A 24,490-nucleotide genomic window follows, 5' to 3' on the forward strand; every position below is an offset into this window, starting at 1 on the left:
CAGGTAAGAGGGGTTAAATGTCACTTCACTGACGTCCAGTGTAGATGGGGGGGGGGGCAATAAGTTTCACTACTGCTGCAAAGACCATCAGTTTGGGGGTAAAGGGGGGGGCAAATTTCAATGCCACTGCACTGACCACCAGGGAATTAAGGGGGGCAGGAGGTTTGGATTGGTTGGCTTCACTGCCGCAGTGTCATTGTCACTGTACTGATACCCGTTGCTGGGGGTTATTATTGCAGCCACTGACGCCAATGATCATTCTAACTTTATTATTAGTGTGAATTGATGTGCATTGCTAAAAAAAAAAAAATCAACATGACCAAAATTTTGGGGTGTTAAGGTACAGCCCATTCATTTTAAATTCATCAATAAATGAGCTGCCCAACTCGATACCATTGACCTCACAAAGACACACTGCTATTGTGTAGCTTTCTGGATGGGTCAAGGTCCGCACTTAGGGTCCTCTATTATTTTTAAGTTGATCACCACTCCTCCAGGTAATGAATACAGGATAGGGATGACGGCTTTGGAGCCACCATGGCAGTTTTCATACTTCTACACTCGCATTTTGCTTTTCAGAAAGTCAGAAACTCATCCCAGAATTTCTGGCAAACACAAAAGCTCCCTTTATTTCAACACTGTGTGCAATATAATATTATGCATCATCAAGTATTGCTAGTATAACTACCTGAGGTCTACATTATATTATTATCTTCCCACTTCCCCGTGCATTGTAAAAATCAGATCACAGTGCATGTTTTCAGGCACTGGGGGCAGAAGAGGTATTTAGGCAGCAGAGTGAGGCTCCATTAACACTGTGACACACAACGCCGGGCATCATGCATATGTGCATTTTTTGCACTATGAATATAGGGCAGTCCATTCATTTCAGTGGGATGTTCACCAGGCAACAAACGCTGCAAAGTAGCTCATGCACCTTTTTGAGCTTCAAGCTTTGCATGTTTTTTAACCACAAAAAAAATATGCATCTGTTTGCCGTGTTTGGGATGCCATTAACAATGGATGGCACCACAAGTGTGACATGTGCTTTTTAAGTGCTTTTGGCAAAATTGAATGATTTTGTGCATGTTTATGAAACTCTATAGTGTGAATGCAGCCTGAAGGGTAGCATAGGACCATACCTGTGTAATGATTTTCATTCATCATCCAGGGACCAGGAAGGTGATAGAAGAAGCTACAGATCTGAAACTATGAGCAGTGGTGTCACCCTAATGGCTTTAGAGTGTTTTCACTTTTGTATTGATCTGTTTTGTTTAAATTCCATTTAAAGTGATTGTAATATCTTGCTTTAAAAAAACAAAACAAAAAACAAACATGTTATACTTAACTCCTCTGTGCAGTTGGTTTTGCACAGAGCAGCCCGGGTCCTCCTCTTCTCGGATCCCTCTTCATGCTCCTGGTCCCTCCCTCCTGACGAGTACCCGCATAGACCATCAGCTTGCTATGGGGGCACCTGACCCGAGCTGCAGCTCTGTATGTCCATTCAGACACGCAGCTGCCGTTCAGCCCTGCCCTATCTCTCCCATGATTGGCTAACTGACTTTTATTGACAGCTGCAGGAGCCAATGGTGCCGCTATGAGTCCCAGGTGGCAAAAGGGAATGGTGGACATCGCTGGACAGAGAAGGGGCTCAGGGTGAGTGTTCGGGGGGGGGGGTTCTGGGGGGCCTGCTACACACAGAAGGTTTTTTTTATCTTAATGCATAGAATGCATTAAGATAAACAATCTTCTGCCTTTACAACTCCTTTAAATTATACCTCTTAAAAATGTTCTTTGAACTTACCATCCTTGGCTTCGTCATCTGCTTCATACTCGTCCGTCTTGTTGTCCTTATTCTCTCCATCTTCTTCTTCTTCCTCTTCTCCATCCTCTTCATAGTCCATATTAGAATTATGCTCCTTTGGATCATCATCCTCGTGGACGGACATTTCCTGTTCTAGTTTACCATCAGGTTCATCATAGTATGTTACCGTAGGCTCATTATCTATGTCCGATTTGTCATTCTGTTCCTCCTCCCCATTCTTGTCTAGGGCGGTTTTGCTCTTTGGAGGTGGGGGAGATGGCTTCTTATCTAGGCCCATTGCAATGATACATCTGCAATAAAACCAATGTGTAAATGAAACGTGTAATTTCCTATTCCCGGAAATACTACATGAAAAGAGGGAATCTCTCCAACGTGAGGGCAAGTCTCGAACAGTTGTCATGGGCATGAGTTTCTCCCATTCATATAATATATGTAAGATTTTGGATTTCCCATCTTTCCGCTCTGGTGACAATGGTCACCAGAACAAATAGAGGATGAATCTCCCCAAAAGAAACACAGAGAGCAATAAAAACCTCACAGATGTTATCTATTCCCTGCTTTATCCAAAACTAAAGGTTTTGGCTACAAATACATCAAACATTATTTTTAATAGTACCTCATTCTGTCTTCACACTAGGCTCCCATAGTTTCCCACATGGTGGACTGGGAAATGTCCTGTACGTTGTACTTTTTTTTTTTAGTGCATACTGCTACAACGTGGTGGAGTAGACTGGTCAGGTAGGAGACATGGCATTTTGCCTAGTTTTGTGGTGGGACTGCGCTGGAATAGTTGCCCAACACCGAGACCAAAGGGGACACTAGTTTTTATGACTCTAATGACTACCAGGGAACTTTGGTGGGATCTCCTCCTGCAGGCTGTGGCTATGGGACAGGAATTGAACAGAAATGTCCACAATGGCACACAGATGGCCAAAAATTAAAAAACTGACAGGGATTATAACCCTTACATGTAACAGTCTGAGGTAAGCCAAGGTGCCATATCCCAAGTGTACACAATACCCACAAAAGTAAAAAAAAAAAAAAAAAAAAAAAAATGGGAGTTTTTGAAAGCACCAAAAAAGAAAAAATACAATTATAAAACAATCAATTTTATTAAATAATACATAAAAGCATAATAAAAACAAGGGTGGTAAGAAAGGTGTTTTTGACACTATTGTTTGTTAAACCACCAATCAAAACACGTTACATCAATACAATTTTACAAACAGATTTTGACCGACTGTTACATGTGAGTCTGACGTGTTTCAATTCCTAAAGAATCTTCCTCAGGGAGAGATGGGTGGTCACTAGTGTCAACTACATGAGTATACACAGCACAAAACAAAGACTGCTGAAGACCTACACAGAAAATAAACAGAGGGAAAATAAGGAGCGTCTGCTAAAATGAACATCTTGAGCAACAACTGATATTAATGTCCGAGGACGGGCAACAACCAATCAAACCCCAGAAGAACAACAATGCATAAACTCAAACCGTATTATAGAATGGAATCCCCAAAGCTTTCCCAGGGCAGCAGTTATTATGGTTTTATGTAATACTTAATAAAATTGATTGTTTTATAATTGTATTTTTCTTTTTTAGGGTTATAAACCAACCTTACGCTATCCAAAATGAAAAACAATTTGCATTTAGTTCTACTTTAAGCTGTGAATTTAGCAGTTTGCCTGAACTTCTAATGTAGGTGTGTTGGGTATCTTGTATGTTGGAGGTCCATAGGTGGGTATGACCTACATTTAGTGCCTGATGCCTCCTTACCTGGTAAACATTCACTTTAATCAGTAACAGCTCACTTTAGACACAGAGTAACATAGCATGTGAGTTACTAACAAAAATGTCTTTTTTTTTTACCATTCCTTTGCTTTTACTGAGATTGAAACATTTTATGTTCAGGACTTGTCCTCGGGTCAAGCGTTACCTGTAACAAGGAGAAGCTCCTTCGACGTTGATGATTCTGAAATACCCGTTTTTGCCTCCGAGGCGCGCTCCTTTGCGGTGCTTGTACTCACAGCATGAGCTTAAACGGTCCACCTGGATCCCATTAATGTAGAAGGTGAGGCTAAACGGGAAGCCACGGTGACGCCTGGAGACCATACTGAAATACTCTGAAACCGTAAACACACTTGTCACAAGGCGCAAATGTATGACCATAAACGCAAAATCTATTTCATGTAATAAAGAGGATTTCACATTTATTGACTTTCAATTTAGTATCTTGTTTATCCCTTTCTGCTTTTTATTTTTTATTTTTTTTATTACCTTGCCTTCTTTATTTCTATGCTTTTTGACCACATTTTTTTCTATTCAGGTGCAGATAAAACAATGATTCATGAGTCCAGTGCTCACTTCTTAAGAAAAAATAATGATCACCCATGGGATGTTTTCCATTGTTTAACTGACAATTGGATCTATAAAAATGTAGATTTAGATTTAACCACTTGACCAATGGGCACTTAAACCCCCTTCCTAACCAGAGCAATTTTCAGCTTTCGGTGCTCTCACACTTTGAATGACAATTACTCAGTCATGCAACACTGTACTTATATGAATTTTTTGTCCTTTTTTTCAAACAAATAGAACTTTATTTTGTATTGCAGTGTTGCAGAGTATTGCAGTGTTGCAGAGTATTGGTAGAGTATTGCACAGTGTTGCAGAGTATTGGCAGAGTACTGCACAGTGTTGCAGAATATTGCACAGTGTTGCAGAGTATTGGCAGATTATTGCACAGTATGGGCAGAGTACTGCAGATTATTGGCACTGAGCAGCGCTGTGGGCACTACACATGCAGCCCACAGCGCTGCTGCCATCTCTCCCCTCTCCCCCTGCACTGTACCAATCTGTACAGAGAGCTGAGGGAGGAACCAGCGTCATGACATGACGCCGGTTTGTTTACAAGTGATCGCTCCATCATTTGATGGAGCGATCGCATGGTAAACAGCAGCTACCTGTGGGAAACAGCCGCTACCTGTGGTACTTATGTTTGCGGGAGCATGCCTCAGGGGGCGCGTGAGAACAAGATTCTGGGAGGACGTCCATCCAGAAAAACACAACCACGCTGTAGCCGTCTTTTGGCTATGGCCCGGTCGGCAAGTGGTTAAACATTAACGGCTTTAGGTCAATTTAATTTAAGTGTTTTGTAATGTGCATGCCAGGTAAGCCTTGTTGAGGGTAAATTTGAAATCAGACTGGTCTGACATGGACATACAGTACAAAATAACCCAAATGTGCACTATAACAGAGTCGTGATATTTACTAGTTCATGGGAAATCTTTTGCAGCATTATCACGCTACTAAAATGTTTAGTGATTACTTGCTAACAAAAGTGATCGATTGGAGACAATACGGCTCAAGCCACACACTGATGATGTCAACTAGCTCTCCTTATGGCTAAGCCTATTACAGTGAAACGCATCAAAGAGGGGCAGTCTCTAGGCAGGGACACTCTGTATACTGGAATCATATGAAATAGAATAGAGGATGCACAGCCCTAGTGTATTATCCTCAATAAAAACTTTAATGAATAAAAGACACAGTGATCTATTCACAAAAGTACGCTCGTAATACAGCTTTTCAAACAAACAGCAGCTTTCCGTCCACGGTACAACATGTTACATAACAGAGTGTCCTGCACACAACAGACTAAGCCCCTGTACACACGGTCGGACATTTCAACAACCAAATCCGTCGGATTTTGTCCGACGGATTTTGTCTGGCAGATTGTGTCCGAAACTGTTGCATACACACGGTCAGACAAAGTTGTCGGAAAATCCGATCTTTCAGAACGTGATGACGTAATTTCGTTACGATGGGATTACATTCAGGCTAGTAGCCAATAGCTTTGATGTAGGAATTTGATCTGAGCATGCGTGGCACTTTGTCCGATCGGAATTCTCTACACATGATCGGAGTATGTCTGATCGGACCAGTTTGTTGGAAAATATTTCCAGCAAGTTGGAAAATTTGGTCCGACGGATATTCCAACGGAAACAGTCCGATGCATACCACACACAGTCGGATTATCCGACCGTGTGTACAAGGGCTAACACGTTTCGAAGCTTCACCTCTTCCTCAGAGCCAACGGAACTGTGTGTAGTTCTCATACTTAAATAACAAAATGTGACATAGCGTGGGTGTTGTGGGAGTGTCTCGTCCACGCCCAATGGGTGTGGACTCTAGCTCCATTGATCAAAAACAATCGTAAAATAACAGCCCATCCCATTGATCAAGCCCATATGCTTAGCCAAACTGATGGTATTATTAAAGGCAAACACTAATTGCAATATTACACAAGCAAGTAAAAATGGGGAGCGAAAAAAACTTACAGGAGGAAGTAGGATGAATAGTGATGGTTGGTATATAAAGGGGAAACGGACCCTACCCTGTTTCCCCGAAAATAAGACCTAGAGTGATTATCAGCGATGGCTGAATTATAAGCCCTCTTCCCCAAATAAGCCCTACCTTGTTTCCTCGAAAATAAGCCCTACCCTGAAAATAAGATCTACAAGGTCTTTAACTAGGGCTTATTTGGGGAGTAGGGCTTATTTTGACGTCATCACCGACAATAATGCTAGGTCTTATTTTCGGGGAAACAGGGTAGTAACATGGCAATCCGGAGCTTCGGTACTGACCAGCAGAAGAAGCCTTTCCAATGCTGCTATTTTACTCTTTATGTTATTCAAAGTAGATTAAAAATGCTGTCCGTTATCTGCTCCTCCAATATGCATCTTGGCTGCAACGTGGCTGGAACGCATGCCATAGCTGCAACCAGGAGGGAATACTCTGTATACTGTCTGTAGCCCAAAAAAGATCTTAAGGGTAGTTGATGTCTTCAGTGTGTGGCTTGAGTTGCATTGTTTCCACAGAATTAAGAGTGTGGATGGGCTTCTTTGCCCGCTCATGAAGTGACCACGGTGAAAGATAGGCTTTGGTCTGGAGTGGTGCTGCTTGGTTTGGATTATTGAACATTGATTGATTGCTACACATTTCTAACCAATGGCCTCTTTATGAATTTTATTAAATAAGGCACCCAAATAGAATGTAGTAGCTTGCCGTAATGCCTAATTGCACGTACCAGCACACTGACTGATTTTACTTGCCAGAGTTGGATTATTCACAAGACAGCCTAGGAAGGAACTTAGGATCCATTGGATACCTAGGAGGCCCAGCTAGAAAAATTCAGCTCCTACAGTAACCAGGGGGGATAATAAATTTGGTCATACCTGTGCGCCTGCCTGTCACTGGTCAAGGGGGTTGCATTGGTAGGCAGATAGTACCTTATTGGGTCACATTAGTACAGAAAAAGCAAATGATGTGGCTCCTCTGTGCTTATCTATAACCCAAAGGATGGGGGTGGCAAAACTGCTACATTGCTTAGTGCCCCCCCCCCTTCCCCACTCAAAGTGATTGATTTCCCAATTCTCACCTTCTTCCAGAAGACTTCCTTTAAAAACGCAGAGGTTCTCCCCGCCACAGTGCTGCTGAAAGACCTTAATTTCGTCTCTGTAGTCATCATCGTCGTGTGATAGATGCACGTTTTTTCCTAGATAAACCATGGTCATTTTTACATTACTGTGCAAGGACGTTTTATGAAACTTTCCCGTATCCTGGAAAAAAAAAGAAGAAGATAAATCACGTCACTCTCCCGGCAAATCAGCACAAGGCTGGGTATTGCTATAAAACATCCGTGTCACAAAGCAGTCCTAGGACAGTCTCAGATCACCGGCTTCCAAGAACTTTAATAATCCGGAGCTGCTCCTGACATGCAATGCCGGTGATTTGTGAGGACAGAGGCTGAATTATATACCGGTCCATGACATTAAAGGAACCTCAAATTGGAAATTTCTGATACAAACCACAAGGGTGAAATATATTCCTTAAAAATGCTTTACCTGCTGTTTCTCATTCAAAAAGTTAAAGGTCACCTCTCCTTCCATTGAAAAAAATATGTCTTGTCGCCATGAAAGTCCAGAACAGGGTATGGATGTGACCATATGCATGGCTCCCAACTGGCCCTTCTTTGGAACCCAAAACCTCTGTCCCTCTTTTCTTTTCAGTTTCCCTCTTTATTGGTCTAATAAGTAAACCTCTATAAACATGTACAATGTGACTTCCAAATATACTACATATGTGGGTGGTGCAGCGTGGTGCGGTAGCAGTAAACACACATAGTCCAGTTGTAGATATAAAGCTTTTATTAAAGTTAAAGTTTGGCAATTCCCAACAAGCCCGGCGGGAACATGCTTGACCAGGCACATTCACAGAATGCGATGAGTAGAAGAGCAGGTTCCGGACGTGCCGACAGTATCTGTCTTGAGGGGCGGAGCGCAGCCTGACCAGACTGTGCCCAAATGGGGAGGTCTTCAAGGAGGTTGGCATGTCCCCATCCTCTACTCATCGGAAACCTCTCACTGCCACTAATCACTGTCCCGTCAGACGGGTGACCTGTCTACCCACACGGAAAAAAAGTGCACCTAGCCTGGGAACCATGGCCTTAAATTGGCGGCTCTGCATGACTCAAGATGGCAGTCAAAGTCACATGGGATGGTAGTATCCAATCAGATAGCTTCCCCAGTGACCTAGGAAACCATAGAGGAACCATGTTCCTCTTGACTTCCCCTCCAGTTGCAATGTTGCTGTAGTCAAGCAACACCGACAGTGGAGAAAATTGACTGCACCTGCCTACATGTACATCCATTTTAGATGCTTTGGGCACACTGCTGATTTCTTACACTTTGGTCTTGCCCTGTAGTCCAAAAATTTTGGAGAGATGTTGGGTTCTTTATTTCATTGGGGTTGGGCCTTCCTAATATTCTGCATCCAAAATATTGTCTTTTGGGAATATTTGGTGATCTGGTGATTTCTAAACATGCTACAGTATAAGGTTGTTACACATTTTATATTTCTTCACTAAAGAAACAACTTTATTGTTCTGGAAAGGGAAAACCCTCCCTATACTAAACTCCTGGCTAAAACGAATTAAGGATACATTCTTTGTATAGGCTAACTTTTGAACTTTTTGAAAAAGACAAGTATTTTTGATAAACTTATGCATTTCCAGTCCACCTTACATGAACCTCTCTAGATCCAGGTTGTTAAGTCTGCCCTATCTGTTACTCTGTGCTGGTGTACTTTGATTTTTAAATATGGTGGCATTGGCAAGGCCCTTTCAGATGAAGCGGATCCATCCAAGCGGAATTCGCCCTGCTCAGCAGGCAATCTCTCCACTGATCCCCCCCTTGAGCAAGCAGATGACAGGTCCGTGTCCGCTAAGCAGAGCAGACACAGACACAGCCCACTGTCCTCTATGGGGCCATCAGATGGAAACGGACTGCAGGTCCATTTCCAGCTGATTGTCATCCGATCAGATTCACTGGATGTATCACCATACATCTATTTTTAGCAGGTTTTATTGGATCGGATGCCCGTTGGGTGTCAGTGGACACATGTCCGCTGACATTCACCCCCCCTTAGGCGATCAGTCCACTGGTGTGAAAAGGACCTAGGCCCCTTTCACACATGTGGACCGTTCAGGTCCGTCTGTCAGTTTTATCAGGTGGACCTGAATGGGCGCTCCATGCATCTCTATGGAGCGACATATCAAGGCATGTTTGTTTTTGTGTTTTTTCTTTGTAAGCCAGGTTTTGTATAAAACCCTGAAAATTCAATAAACATATCTCGAAAAAACCTTTAATTCAACCTCCAAATTATTGCAATGGTATGTGATGATCCTTAGAAAACTGAAGAAAGGGAAAGAAAAATGGAACAAAAACAGCGGCGGCCCATCCATCAGGGGTGCCCCCTCCCCAATCTGTGCGCCTGGCCCCTAATCTCCATGCAGGGCACCAGACGCATGGATTTCAAAGTATTTTTTTTTCTGAAGCACATGATTAGAACCTGAGGCTATAATTGGCCTCAAAAATGATGGGCTCAGGGCACCCAGTTGTGTGACAATAGCAAATTAATATTTGCTAATGTCTTCCTGCTTCTCCTCCCGACCGCACAGGAAGCAGGTCCTGACACCCAATTGGCCTGGAGTCCTAAGACTCAATGGCCCCCGGCTCTTCCCTCTGCAAGCTTCGGGTCAGGTGCAGTGAGGAGCAGCAGTTGGAGGGACAGAGGGGCAGCAACAGCCTCTTCCAGCTTCCAGGAGCCCTACCCTGGATCCAGCACCGACACAGCCACCTTGTTATCGTCCTGCTAAGGTAAGGAGGGGGCCAGGTTTGTTTGTCGCCCCCCCCCCCAGAATATTGAACACCAGGCGCGACTCAACAAAAAGCCATTTGAGAGAACCGTGTAAATGTAATACTCTTGTAGTATCTGGAGGCAATATGGTTAAAAAAAACTGATGATTGGAAAGCTTATACAGTCCTGGGTTTGCTGGATACCCCTAGGGCCATACACAGTTGGAATCTTGGCCGGTTCAGCAAGAACAGCCGGAGATTTGTACTGTTAATGGGCAGGCTGAATGTACCTAGTTGATCGATCGATCAACTTGGGTACAACCAGCCTGCTGGATTCACTTACGATTATCCAATTAATTGCTAGCAATAATCAACTTCCTTCTCCCAGTGGGGAAAGCTTTCCCCGCCTGCCCCCACCTTCCTACTGGGAGAAGACAATTGCTGATTCCCCTGTCAGCACTGTCTGTGTTGATGAGGGAATCATGCAATTTTCTTTCTAGCAGCCCATGGTTGCAGGAAAGAAATTTGCACTGTGTATGACTGGCCTAAGGCCTCACACAACCAAAAGGAGGAGCATGCAGAGAATATATCTGTCTCCATGCAGAGGTGGTCTGCATGGTATTTCTGGATGATCCTGTGCTAAAGAGCAGTTGGATTCCAATGCAATAGATAATAAGAAAAGGAGCTCTACAGAGGCGTGATGAAAGAGGAAACTTGTACATCAAGGAAAGTCAAGTAACATATATAAAACACCATAAATTAATTTTGTAGCACTACACTGGCCACTTCCTCACACTTTTGAAGCTGCCGAGTTTTTGATTTATGAAGAACATCAGAGTAAATAACTCTGCAGCTTAAAAAGTGTCCCAGTGTACCACTATGAAATGCGTTGATGATGTTTAATGTATGTTCCTTCATACACAAGTCTCATCTTCTTTTTTCAGGGCTGCCTCTGCAGATCTCCCTTGCTGATTTTTTGGGATGTATTATTTCAACGATACTTCAAATGAATGCATTGCTTATTTTGAAATATCATAATAAAGAAAAACTTGCAGTGAATATACTGTTCACCTGGATCCTAACAGGGCCCTTCTAAAACCAACTGCACAGTCTCAATCTATAGTCAGTCACACATACTTTTATCCTATCTCAAAAGAAAAAGGAAAATCCCCAATGTCCGTTGTGTGAAATTGCACAATTTTTCACCATCAGGTGGGTATGCCCCACCAACTGAATGTCTTTGGTTGGGTAGGGCATGCCCACCTGGTGGTGGAAAAGCTGTGCAATTCAACATGTCGGCAATTAGGGTGTTTTCCTTGTCCTTTGAGACAGGACAGAGGTACATGTGGCTGTAGATTGTTATTGTACAATTGGTATGAGGAAGGCCCTGTTAGGATTTAGATGATATTCATGGCCACATCCACAAACCCTATCAATGATTTTATAATACTTTTATGACATTATGCTATTCTAATACTCAACTTCTTCACTCTTCCGGGGGAAGTAGACCATTGGTTGAAGAATATATACTGTACATAGGTATAAAAAGTGATATCTTTTAATAAATTTTGTTTGCTCTTTCTACCCAAAAAAAAAATAAATCAAATGTGTGTGTTAAACTGGGTATACGCTAGTAGAATTTCACTCACTATAAGAATGTTGTAAGAATGTTTGTTTGTTTTTCTAATCATTATTGGGGGTCAAATTGACGTTTGTTTTCAACTGCAGCACCGAGAAGGAGCAGGATGGAAAAATTTTCTCAAACAAATCCATTTCTAACACTGTTTGTGGTTTTTGTTTGGTAAAGTCTTTACAATCCAAAATTGAATGTTAAAAGCAAAGAAAGTCTTGAACTGCTTTTAGGTGCCATTCGAATGAGAATTTTTGTACAAATGTTCGTAATAAATTCTACTGGAGTATACCCAGCTCTACACTTTTGCTATGGCCCTAATCACTGAAATCACTGTTTTATTATGCCAAGCAAATTTAGCAGTCATCCTTTTCAGTGTCCTTATATTTCTGTCTGTGACCCCAGTGGGGAGATTCACCCAATCTATTAGACCTGGTGACCACTGTCATTGACATAGCAAGTGATGGAAATTGTCACTGGAACAGGAGAGGAGAGTAAAACTTCCAATTGTCCTGGTGACAACTATCTAAAAGGGAATTTCCCTGTTTTTTTAAAGAGATTCCTTGTCACTTCCTGTTGTGTCTTCAGGACTGAGGGTGAAGGGCAATCTTTCATATTTGGGGGGGGGGGGGGGGTTATTGTAGACTGCAAAAAAAGTCTAAGCCCTTGTACACACGGGCTCCATCGGACTGTTTCTGTCGGAATATCCGAAGGACAAAGTTTTAGCGCTAGGCTATAAAACTTTCCGACAACATGATCTGATTGGACTTTGTCCGATTGTGTGTAGAGAATTCCGATCGGACAAAGTGCCACGCATGCTCAGATCAAATTTCTAGACCAAAGCTATTGGCTACTAGCCTGAACGTAGTCCCGTCCTAAAGAAATGACGTCATCACGTTACGTACGATCGGATTTTCCGACAACTTTGTCCGACCGTGTGTATGCAATACAAGTATCGGACAAAATCCGATGGATTTTGTTGTTGGAATGTCCGACCGTGTGTACAAGGGCTAACAGTAGATTACTTCTTCTCTACTAGTGATGACCTTGAGTTTGGTCTGAACTTGGGAGAGTATGCTCATGACATTATTAATCCAACATGGTCACAATGACATTGACCACTGATGTCATGAGCACCCCCCAACCCCTTTCTGTAAAGGGAACTGCAAGGTGAGGAATGTCCCTAATGAATAGCATGCATTATCTTATCCCTGATAATTGTATTGGTATTCCCATTGACAGAAATGCTACAGATACCAAGTGACAATTTGCACACAGTGGCAATATCTACCTTAGCGGTAACATCAAGTTCATTTGGCACAGTGGTGGGTCGATACCGTCTCCCTCTTGACATGGTGCTCACTGACTTCTTTGGTTGTTTCTGGGGTGGCGGTGGCACGGGCATCACAAAGTTGTTAATGATAGGAAGGCGATAAGGTGAGATGCCTACTGAATGATCTGTGGAATTCATTGTCTTGAAAATATCCTTTTCAGTCTGAAAGACAGAAGAACAGCTGGCTGGTTAGATGTTTCTCAGCGATTACTACTCTGAAGCTGACCATCAGATCTAACGGCAACTACAGTGCCTTGAAAAAGTATTTTCCATATTTTGTCATGTTACAGCCAAAAATGTAAATGTATTTTATTGGGATTTTATGTGATAGACCAGGGATCCTCAAACTACGGCCCTCCAGCTGTTGTGAAACTACACATCCCATGAGGCATTGTAAAACTCTGACATTCACAGACATGACTAGGCATGATGGGAATTGTAGTTCCTGAACAACTGGAGGGCCATAGTTTGAAGACCCATGTGATAGACCAACACGAAGTGGAAGGAAAATGATAAATGGTTTTCATTTTTGTTTACAAATAAATAACTAAAATGTGTGGTGTGGATTTGTATTCAGCCCCCTTTACTCTGATAACCCTAACTAAAATCTAGTGGAACCAATTAGTCTTCAGAAGTCACCTAATTAGTAAATAGAGTCCAGCTGTGTGTAATTTAATCTCAGTATAAATACAGCTGTTCTGTAATTTCCTCAAAGGTTTGTTAGAGAACCTTAGTGAACAAACAGCATTTTGAAGGCCCAGGAGCACACCAGACAGTTCAGGGATAAAGTTGTGGAGAAGTTTTAAAGCAGGGTTGGGCTATAACAAAATATCCCAAGCTTTGGACATCTCACAGAGCACTGTTCAATCCAACTTTCGAAAAATGGAAAGCCTATGGCACAACCGCTAACCTACCAAGACATGGCCGTCCATCTAAACTGACAGGCCGGGCAAGGAGAGCATTCATCAGAGAAGAGGCCCATGGTAACTCTGGGGGAGCTGCAATAATCCACAGCTCAGGTGGAGAATCTGTCCACAGGACAACTATTATTCGTGCTCTCCACAAATCTGGCCTTTATGGAAGAGTGGCAAGAAGAAAGTCATTGTTGAAAGAAAGCCATGAGAGGTCCTGTTTGCAGTTTGGGAGAAGCCATGTGGGGGACACAGCAAACATGTGGAAGAAGGTGCTCTGGTCAGATGAGACCAAAATTGAACTTTTATGGCCTCAAAGCAAAACACTGTGTGTGGCGGAAATTAACACTGCACATCACCCTGAACGCACCATCCCCACTGTGAAACATGGTGGTGGCAGCATCATGTTGTGGGGATGGTTTTCTTCAGCAGGGACAGGGAAGCTGATCAGAGTTGATGAGAAGATGGATGGAGCCAAATACAGGGCAATCTTAGAAGAAAACCTGCTAGAGTCTGCAAAAGACTTGAGATTGGGGCGGAGATTCACCTTCCAGCAGGACAACGACCCTAAACATACAGCCAGAGCTACAATGGAATGGTTTAGTTTAAAGCATATTCATGTGTTAGAATGGCCCAGTCAAAGTCCAGACCTAAATCCAATTGAGAATCTGTGACAAGACTTGAAAATTTGTTGTTCACAGATGCTCTTCATCCAATCTGACAGAGCTTGAGCTATTTTGCAAAAAAGAATGGGCAAAAATGTCACTCTAGATGTGCAAAGCTGGTAGAGACATCCCCAAAAAGACTTGCAGCTGTGATTGCAGCGATAGGTGGTTCTACAAAGTATTGACTCAGGGGGGCTGAATACAAATGCTGCCAAACTTTTCATATATTTATTTGTAAAACAAATTTGAATACCATTTATAATTTTCCTTCCACTTCACATTTATGTGCCACTTTGTGTTTGTCTATCACATAAAATGCCACCAAAATACATTTACATTTTTGTTAAACCCTATGAAGGCCTGGCCTGCCTTATTGGATACAATTAAAATGGATTGTGCAGGTTTGTCCTTATAGTGCATAGTTTTGTAGATTATACAGATATATAAAAATTTGGAGGCATTGTCCAAAACAACCAATCGGATGTTTTTCAACCTACAGTGGAACACTATTCCTCACACTGACACCAATGATGGGACACTTTTCTACCCAATGACACCAACAATGGGGCATACTGTAATTTATTCCCATGAACCCAATGATCGGGCACTATTTCTTCCCCTAATACCAAAGATGTGGCATTATTTACTCCCACTGGCCACAGTCCAGCCCTCCTAAGATCTAAAGGACAGTAAACTGGCCCTTTGTTTAGAAAGTTTGGAGACTCCTGATATAGAAGATGGTGCACGGGACCTGGTGTGAGGCACTAGAGTGGCATGTTTTATGGCTCTATGAGGGAGGCTGGGATGATAAAATCAAAATCTCTACCTCATCCAATCAGTGAACACTTTGCATTCACTGTGAAAAATACAAGGGGTTCTGTGAATGGTGCCCAAGCTGAGTGGTCAACCCCTCTGTGTTCTCTATTCACCTGGAAAGTCACTCAGCACAGGATGTTGAAGACAGCAAGCTTCACTGAAGTAGTGGTGCCTACTACACTGATTTCTAGCTTCCACAGGTATTGGCTAGTTATGGTACATGCATAGTTACAATGTTCCAAGCTAGACCAATGTAACTATGCAAAAAAGTACCTGGAATTCAGCTTTAAAAATATCGAAAATAACTTTTAAAGCAGCTACGAGAAGCTAAAGCATATAAGAGGTTTTAGTTATTGGCTTTACATATACTTTAAATAAATTCAACTAATGAAGAAGAAATTGTTACTCAACAACTCTTTTGGAATAAAGATTTATTATATATATATATATATATATATATATATATATATATATATATATATTATATCAGTGTCTTACCCCGCTGTGATATCGATGATTGTCGTCTTCAGAAACATACTTGTGGTGGGACCCCGCAGACATCTTTGTTCCGTTTCCAAATGAGGTGTGTGCTGGTAGTGGCTGCAGCCGGGCTGGTCGCTGCATCTGACCGGGTGCAGTGTTTGGTCGCGGCGATGAGACCTTTAGGAGTTAAATGAAAGAAAAAGTAACTTTACCCTGTAGCTGACAATACAGATGTATACATTACATGCAAAATATAGGCATTTTACCATGCAACGTGTTTAATAAAGTCTGGTAAAAAATGCATAGTTACATTGTTAGTTTGGTTGAAAAAAGATACAAATCCATCTAGTTCAACCAATAAAAGGGGAAGAAAATTAAAATCCTATACCCACAGTTGATCCAGAGGAAGGCAAAAAAAAAACAGTAAAGCATGATCCAGCATTGGAAAAAATTCCTTCCTGATCCCCCCAAGTGGAAATCGCATATTCCCTGGATCAACTTTACCAATAAATGTTAGTATCCCGTTATATTATGTACATTTAGGAAGGAATTGAGTCCCTTTTTTAGAGCAATCTACTGAGCTGGACAGAGCCACCTCTGGAGGGAGTCTATTCCACATTTTCACAGCTCTTACTGTGAAGAAACCTTTCCGTATTTGGAGATGAAATCTCTTTTCCTCTAGACATAAAGAGTGTCCCCTTGTCCTCTGTGATGACTTTAAAGTGAATAACTAAACACCAAGTTCACTATGTGGACCACTTATGTATTTATACATGTTGATCATAGCCCCCTTATTCTCCTCTTCTCTAGAGGGAATAAATTCAGTTCCTCTAATCTTTCCTCATAGCTGAGCTCCTCCATGCCTCTTATCAGTTTGGTTGCCCTTCTCTGCACTTTCTCCAGTTCCCTGATATCCTTTTTGAGAACTGGTGCCTAAAACTGAACTGCATATTCCAGATGAGGTCTTAATAATGATTTGTACAGAGGCAAAAGTATATCTCTCTCTGGAGTCCATGTCTCTGCTAATACATTTTGCTTTTCCAGAGACTTATGCCGCGTACACAAGATAGGACATTGATCGGACATTCAAACAACAAAATCCATGGATTTTTTCAGACGCATTTTGGCTCAAACTTGTCTTGCACACACACGGTCACACAAAGTTGGTCGGAAATTGCGAACATCAAGAACACGGTGACGTACAACATGTACGACGAGCCGAGAAAAATAAATTTCAATAGCCAGTGTGGCTCTTCTGCTTGATTCCGAGCATGCGTGGAACTTTGTGTGTCGGAATTGTGTACACACGATTGGAATTTCTGACAATGGATTTTGTTGTCGGAAAATTTGAGAATCAGATCTCAAATTTTGTGTGATGGAAATTCCGATGGAAAATGTCCGATGGAGCCTACACACGGTCCAACAAAAAGCTCCCATCGAACATTTTCCGTCAGAAAATCTGACGGTGTGTACGAGGCATTACACCAATCTTTGTTTTGGAAATAATTTATCGCACAATGATGTTTAACCTCTCTGGCGGCAATCCCGAGTGTGGCTCAGGGGTTAAATTTCAGTACCATTAGCGGTAACCCCGAGCCACACTTGGGATTGCATCTCAGGATCCTGGTCCAGGTTTCTTACCTGGACCAGGATCCTGCGATGTCCCCCGCTGTGTGTGTGGGCTGTGACCTCCGCCCGATGCCTCTGTGTGCCGGACTCCGTTCCCTGTGAGCGTCGTGACGCGTGGGGGGCGGAGCCTGGTGGCAAATTCAAAAACTACAAAATTCATAATACATACAGTACACTGTAATCTGTACGATTTCATTATTGTATGAAATCATTTCACATCCCTTTTGTCCCTAATGCTTTCTCTAATGCCCTGCATGCTGTTTTATATTACCGTATATACTCGAGTATAAGCCGAGATTTTCAGCCTCTTTTTTGAGGCTGAAAGTGCCCCCCTCGGCTTATACTCGAGTCATCGCTGTCTGCCCGCTCGATCAGCGTGTCGAGCAGACAGACAGCGGCCATTCTATGATTCAAAAGCCGCGCCTCCGGCTCCGCCTTCGCCTGTGATAGGCGGAACACTGAATTTCCCAGCAGCCTGTGTTCCGCCTATCACGGGCGTCGTCTCATCCTCGTACTACGGACGAGGATGATACGACGTCCGTGATAGGCGGAACACAGGCTGCTGGGAAATTCAGTGTTCCGCCTATCACAGGCGAAGGAGGAGGCGCGGCTTTTGAATTTTACAATGGCCGCCGACGAAGAGGGCACGGGACGGAGGCAAGGCAAGGCACGGCACGGGACAGGACGGGACGAAGGCAAGGCAAGGCACGACACGGGACGGAGGCTCGGGACAAAGGCTCGGGACACAGGTAGGCTGGACACACACACACACACACACACACACACACACACACACACACACACACACACACACACACACACACACGGATGGAGACACACACACACGGATGGATGGATGGATGGAGACACACACACACACAGGGATGGATGGATACACACACACACAGGGATGGATGGATGGATGGATGGATGGATGGAGACACACACACACAGGGATGGATGGATGGATGGATGGAGACACACACACACAGGGATGGATGGATGGATGGATGGAGACACACACACACAGGGATGGATGGATGGATGGACACACACACACACAGGGATGGATGGACGGACACACAGGGATGGACGGACACACAGGGATGGACGGACACACAGGGATGGACGGACACACACACAGGGATGGACAGGCATGTCTCACCCTCGGCTTATACACGAGTCAATAAGTTTGCCAGTTTTTTTGGGGGTAAATTGGGGGCCTCGGCTTATATTCGGGTCGGCCTATACTCGAGTATATACGGTATATTTTGTTCTTTCTGCCTGGAAACTTGAGATTGTCCATAGCAACCAAAAAGTGTCCCTTTTATAATTGGTTTTAGACGAGCTAGAAAACAGCGATAGTAAATGATAATACTTGCAGAATTGAACGATAGTGAATAGTGGGGAAATTAATTTTATCATTATTATATTATCATTTTTTTATAATTATTTATAGTTATTCATTATATTATAATTTATGATTTTGTGTTTCAAACTATATCATACCCGGGATGTCTCCTAGAATCTGGTTTGGACTGATTTATTACTAAAGCCTCATACACACGATCGGACTTTGTACAAACTTTCCTGTGGATTTTTGTACAAAGGACGTCGGCCGAGAACTTGTATTGCATACACACGGCAGGACTTTTTCAGCCAACTTTCACCAAATAATGTGGTTTTTCTGCTCTTTACCGCCACCTTTGGTCAACTTCTGTATTGTTGTCCGATCTTTTGCATTGGTTCTGAGCATGCCTGTTTGTACTTTGTACAAAAGTCCAAAGGTTTTCTGTACACACGATCAGACTTTGCTCCATCGGACTTTTGTTGCCAGAAAGTTTGTCCGTTCGCACAGCCAACAAAAGTTCGATGGAAAACGAAAAAGTTTGTCCGATGTATCGTACTCACGGTCGGATGTTGCTCCAAAACAGCTAATTTGCATGTTTGTTGTCAAAAAGTCCGATCGTGTGTATGGGCCTTAAGAATTACAGGCCTAGAATATAAAACACCAAATTTCTATGTAAAACAATGTACCGCTTTGAGACGCAAAAATCGGACATAATCATACCGCCAGGGAGGCTGCAGGAAACGAATGCTGACTATGGAGATGGCCATTGCCGAATTTTCCTTCTTAAAATGGTAGTTGCTTGGCTATCATGATAACAGTTCTGCCTGTGCTCTGACCTTCTGATCAGCCTATTTGTTCCAGGTTAGTGGCTCAGAAAGTATTGAGCCAAGCTCTCTATATGTTCTGGAGTTGTCCGGTTTTGAAACCCTTTTGGGAAAGGGTTTGTGACCTCATATTCAAACTCACTGAAGTCTAATTGGGAGATGATCCGGCAGCCTATGTGCTTAATTGATGACTCCATGTCATCCAAGCGTTACAGAAGGTCCCTTACAATTCAGTTACTTAAAGCTGCCAAAACCTGCATCCCGCTTTTCTGGAAGCAACCTATTGCTCCTCCACTCAGTGTTTGGTTACACCAAATTTAGGAAATTTACAGAATGGAACATAGCCTTGCCTCTGCAGATCACAGAGAGGAGAAGTTTCACAAAACATGGTTCTACTGGACAGGCTATACCTTTTCCTCCAGCTATATCGCAGACCTTGCCACCTGAAACTGGTCAGTCTCTGTCCCCCAGTCTTGGAAGCCTTGAAGTGTACATTGGAGAAGTCATCTTCCATGCCCCTTGGCGGTTTCTGCCCTCAAGGGCGATTTTGTATTGCCAGACCAGAGGTTGGTCCTCTGGTTGCACAATACAGTCCCCACTCCTTTTCTCTTTTTTTTCCCGCACTCTGGTGACCCAGATTTATAGCTCAATATGTAAGTGGGAGGCAAACCCTGATGGTGGTGGAGGGGACCCTGCTTTCTTTGTGGTTGGAAACCCTCTTGTAGTAGGTTGATATGCTCTGGTTCATTTTCAGGAGCTCTACAGTCTTGTTTCGGAGTAACATCGTTTTTATTATGTCTTTTTTTTTTTTGTTCCATTTTGGAACGTGGGTTTCCCCCTGCTGATTTGCTGTTTTGTATTCTTATACCATTGCATTCTGCTAATAACGTTAAATAAAGAATTTATTGGAAAAAAAAAAAAAGACCAGGCAAGTAGTATTTTGTAAAAGGAGGTCAGCAGCTGCAGACATTGTCTTTCTCTTGGTACAGGTTTCCTCTAAGCCAGCAAAGTGCATTTTTAGCAAAGTCCAGTGTCGCAAAGAAGAAAATTAGGTTTCTGTTTTATGAATGGAGCCTTGAGTTCTCCCTCCTCCATTCATCATTGCAGCACTCGCTGTACAACTTTTCTTACTAGTATTATAGGATAGGTGAGGACAGGGCCGTTTTTAAGGCAGGGCAAAAGGGGCAGCTGCCCTGGGCCCTGTCATTGTTGTGGGGCCCAAAGCATCTGCCTCATACTTGCTAACTATCCTGGTTTAAATTCCCTCATCTCTTGAGGTTTTAGTCCTGTGCTGTGTCCAGATATCTCATTGTGAAGTGCTGCTGCTAATGCTGCCCAGCTCTGCCCTATTGTTGTGTACAGATGACTCACCTGCAGACATTGTATTTACATGTAAATTACCGGCATTCATATGTAAATAGCGTGACCAGTGGCATTGATATGTATATCATGCCCCCATCAGGTCATATCCACCGTAATCTCTAGCAACCAATCAACAAGCAGAAATCATGTACTGTAACCTCTAGCAACTAATCAGTGAGACGTAATGTGTGCTGTAACCTCTAGCAACCAGTCAGTGAGCGGTAATGATACACTGTAACCTCTGGCAACCCATGGAAATAGGTCCTGATCTGATTCAGTAAACTGATTTTGAGTCTAGCTGCTATTTATTGTATGTCTCAGAGCAGGTGGAGAGCAAAACTGCATGGTGGGGGGGACCCCAAGAAAAGTTTTGCCCAGGGTCCAATCAGTATTAAAGACGACCCTGGGTGAGGATGGGGTCTTATTTAGAAATTATACCTTCAGCTACTTTGTAAAAATGCAGCTCATTGGACTTAACTCATATTGCTCCTTTTACTTTTTACAAAGTGTCTAATTTCCTGGAATTAGACTTTAAAAATGATGAATCTTCTTCAATGAAAACTGTGCCGGTAGATATTCTTACAGGTTTTAAGGCAGTTTCTGTACTAACATTATACTAGTAAGAGGTCCAAAAGACTCCTTCACCCTCTTAGCTCAGACTCGATGGACCACTTTGTGTTTTACTCCTCTCTGTTTCTATGAATATCCAAGTAACTTTTTACACCTTGATAAATTGTGGGGAAATTAAATGGAAGAAAATTTGATGAGAAAAATTGTAAAATTTATTTTTTCCCATTATTAAATACATTCCTGAACCTTATCCGAGTGTCATTTAAACATTTTAGGTTAATGCAAGCATAACTTTTCCCAGGTGAGAATATTATGTGCTGAAGTGTTACATTGTAGCACTAGGGGGCGTTGAAAGCACTAGAGATACACTATATTGTCAAAAGTATTGGGACACCTGCCTTTACACGTACATAATCTTTAATGGCATCCCATGGCTATAACCGCTTCAACTCTTCTGGGAAGGCTGTCCACAAGGTTTAGGAGTGTGTCTATGGGAATGTTTGAGCATTCTTCCAGAAGAGCCTTTGTGGGGTCAGGCACTGATGATGGATGAGAAGGCCTGGCTCTCAGTCTCCGCTCTAAATCACCCCGAAGGTGTTCTATCAGGTTGAGGTCAGGTCAGTCAAGTTCCTCCACTGCAAACTCGTTCTTCCATGTCTTTATGGACCTTGCTTTGTTTAGTGATTCAATTCATTTGGTGGAGGGGGATGTAGGGTCAATTTTTTTACAGGGATTGGGCTTGGCCCCTTAGTTCCAATGAAAGGGAACTCTTAAGGTGTCAGTATACCAAGACATTTTGGACAATTTCAAGCTCCCAACTTTGTGGGAACAGTTTGGAGATGGCCCCTTCCTGTTCCAACATGACTGTGCACCAGTGCACAAAGCAAGGCTCATAAAGACATGGATGAGTGAGTTTGGGGTGGAGGAACTTGACTGGCCTGCACAGAGTCCTGACCTCAACCAGATAGAACACCTTTGGGATGAATTAGAGGGGAGACTGCAAGCCAGGCCTTTTCTTGCAACATCAGTGCCTGACCCCACAAATGTGCTTTTGGAAGAATTGTCAAACATCCCCATAGACACACTCCTAAACCTTGTGGACAGCCTTCCCAGAAGAGTTGGAATCGTTATAGTTGCAAACGGTGGGCCATCTGAATATCGAATCCTACAGACTAAGATTGGGATGCCATTAAAGTTCATGTGTGTGTAAAGGCAGGCGTCCCAATACATTTGACAATATAGTGTATCTATAGCTTTTTGCTTGGGAGTCCAGCAAATCCCGTATATTCTCCCTTTGTTAGAACATTACATTAAAAACTAGAGTTATTTCTTGCATACTTTATCATACAGGCTTCTAGGTAATAATAGTTCTTCATATTGCTTTGAATGAATGAGTATGATAAGGTCAGATTAGGTTTACTGGAATTCCATCGGGTTGTTGAAGCTCCAGGACTCCATACAGTATCTCACAAAAGGAAGTACACCCCTCATATTTTTGTAAATATTTTATTATATCTTTTGTGACAACACTAAACAAATGACACTTTACTACAATGTAAAGTAGTGAGTGTACAGCTTGTATAACAGTGTAAATTTGCTGTCCCCTCAAAATAACTCAACACACAGCCATTAATGTCTAAACCACTGGCAACAAAAGTAAGTAAACCCTAAGTGAAAATGTCCAAGATGGCCCCAATTAGCCATTTTCCCTCCCCGGTGTCATGTGACTCGTTAGTGTCACAAGGTCTCAGGTGTGAATGGGGAGCAGGTGTGTTAAATGTGGTGTTATCACTCTCACTCTCTCATACTGGTCACTGGAAGTTCAACATGGCACCTCATGGCAAAGAACTCTCTGAGGATCTGAAAAAAAGAATTGTTGTTCTACATAAAGATGGCCTAGGCTATAAGACGATTGTCAAGACCCTGAAACTGACCTGCAGCACAAGACCATTCAGTGGTTTACAGGACAGGTTCCACTCAGAACAGGCCTCGCCATGGTCGACCAAAGAAGTTAAGTGCACGTGCTCAGCGTCATATCCAGAGGTTGTCTTTGAGAAATAAAAGTATGAGTGCTGCCAGCATTGCTGCAGAGGTTGATGGGGTGGGGGGATCAGCCTGTCAGTTCTCAGACCATACACCACACACTGCATCAAATTGGTCTTCATGGCTGTCATCCCAGAAGGAAGCCTCTTCTAAAGGTGATGCACAAGAAAGCCTGCAAACGGTTTGCTGAAGACAAGCAGACTAAGGACATGGATTACTGGAACCATGGCCTGTGGTCCTATCAGATCAAGATAAATTTATTTGATTCAGATGGTGTAAAGTGTGTGTGGCGGGAACCAGGTGAGGAGTACAAAGACAAGTGTGTCTTACCTACAGTCAAGCATGGTGGTGGGAGTGTCATGGTCTGGGGCTGCATGAGTGCTGCCGGCACTGGGGAGCTACAGATCATTGAGGGAACCATGAATGCCAACATGTACTGTGACATACTGAAGCAGATCATGATCCCCTCCCTTCAGAGACTGGGCCGCAGGGCAGTATTCCAACATGATAACGACCTCAAACACAACTTCAAGACAAGCACGGCCTTGCTAAAGAAGCTGAGGGTAAAGGTGATGGACTGGCCAAGCATGTCTCCAGACCTAAACCAAATTGAGCATCTGTGGGGCATCCTCAAATGGAAGGTGGAGGAGCGCAAGATCTCTAACATCCACCAGCTCCGTGATGTCATCATGGAGGAGGGGAAGAGGACTCCAGTGGCAACCTGTGAAGCTCTGGTGAACTCCATGCCCAAGAGAGTTCAGGCAGTGCTGGAAAATAATGGGGGCCACACAAAATATTGACACTTTGAGCTCAATTTGGACATTACCACTTAGGGGTGTACTCACTTTT

At 42.9% G+C, this 24,490-nt stretch overlaps 1 protein-coding gene across 6 annotated transcripts in view; it reads right to left on the reverse strand.

The window, feature by feature from the left end:
• LOC143926583 (uncharacterized) overlaps positions 1-24,490 on the reverse strand; it is a 203,830-nt gene that overhangs the window by 91,010 nt on the left and 88,330 nt on the right. For all 6 annotated transcript variants that reach the window (XM_077450456.1, XM_077450455.1, XM_077450457.1 and 3 more), the window contains exons 6-10: positions 15,878-16,039; positions 12,946-13,149; positions 7,267-7,447; positions 3,763-3,949; positions 1,805-2,115 (exon numbers count right to left, since the gene is read on the reverse strand). In XM_077450456.1, the coding sequence (XP_077306582.1) occupies positions 1,805-2,115; positions 3,763-3,949; positions 7,267-7,447; positions 12,946-13,149; positions 15,878-16,039 (1,045 nt within the window). The remainder of the gene's footprint in view (positions 1-1,804; positions 2,116-3,762; positions 3,950-7,266; positions 7,448-12,945; positions 13,150-15,877; positions 16,040-24,490) is intronic.

This window comes from Lithobates pipiens, unplaced genomic scaffold (assembly GCF_037356315.1).
Source record: "Lithobates pipiens isolate NorthernLeopardFrog02 unplaced genomic scaffold, aLitPip1_a1.2 Scaffold_23, whole genome shotgun sequence".
Taxonomy (NCBI): Eukaryota; Metazoa; Chordata; class Amphibia; order Anura; family Ranidae; genus Lithobates; species Lithobates pipiens.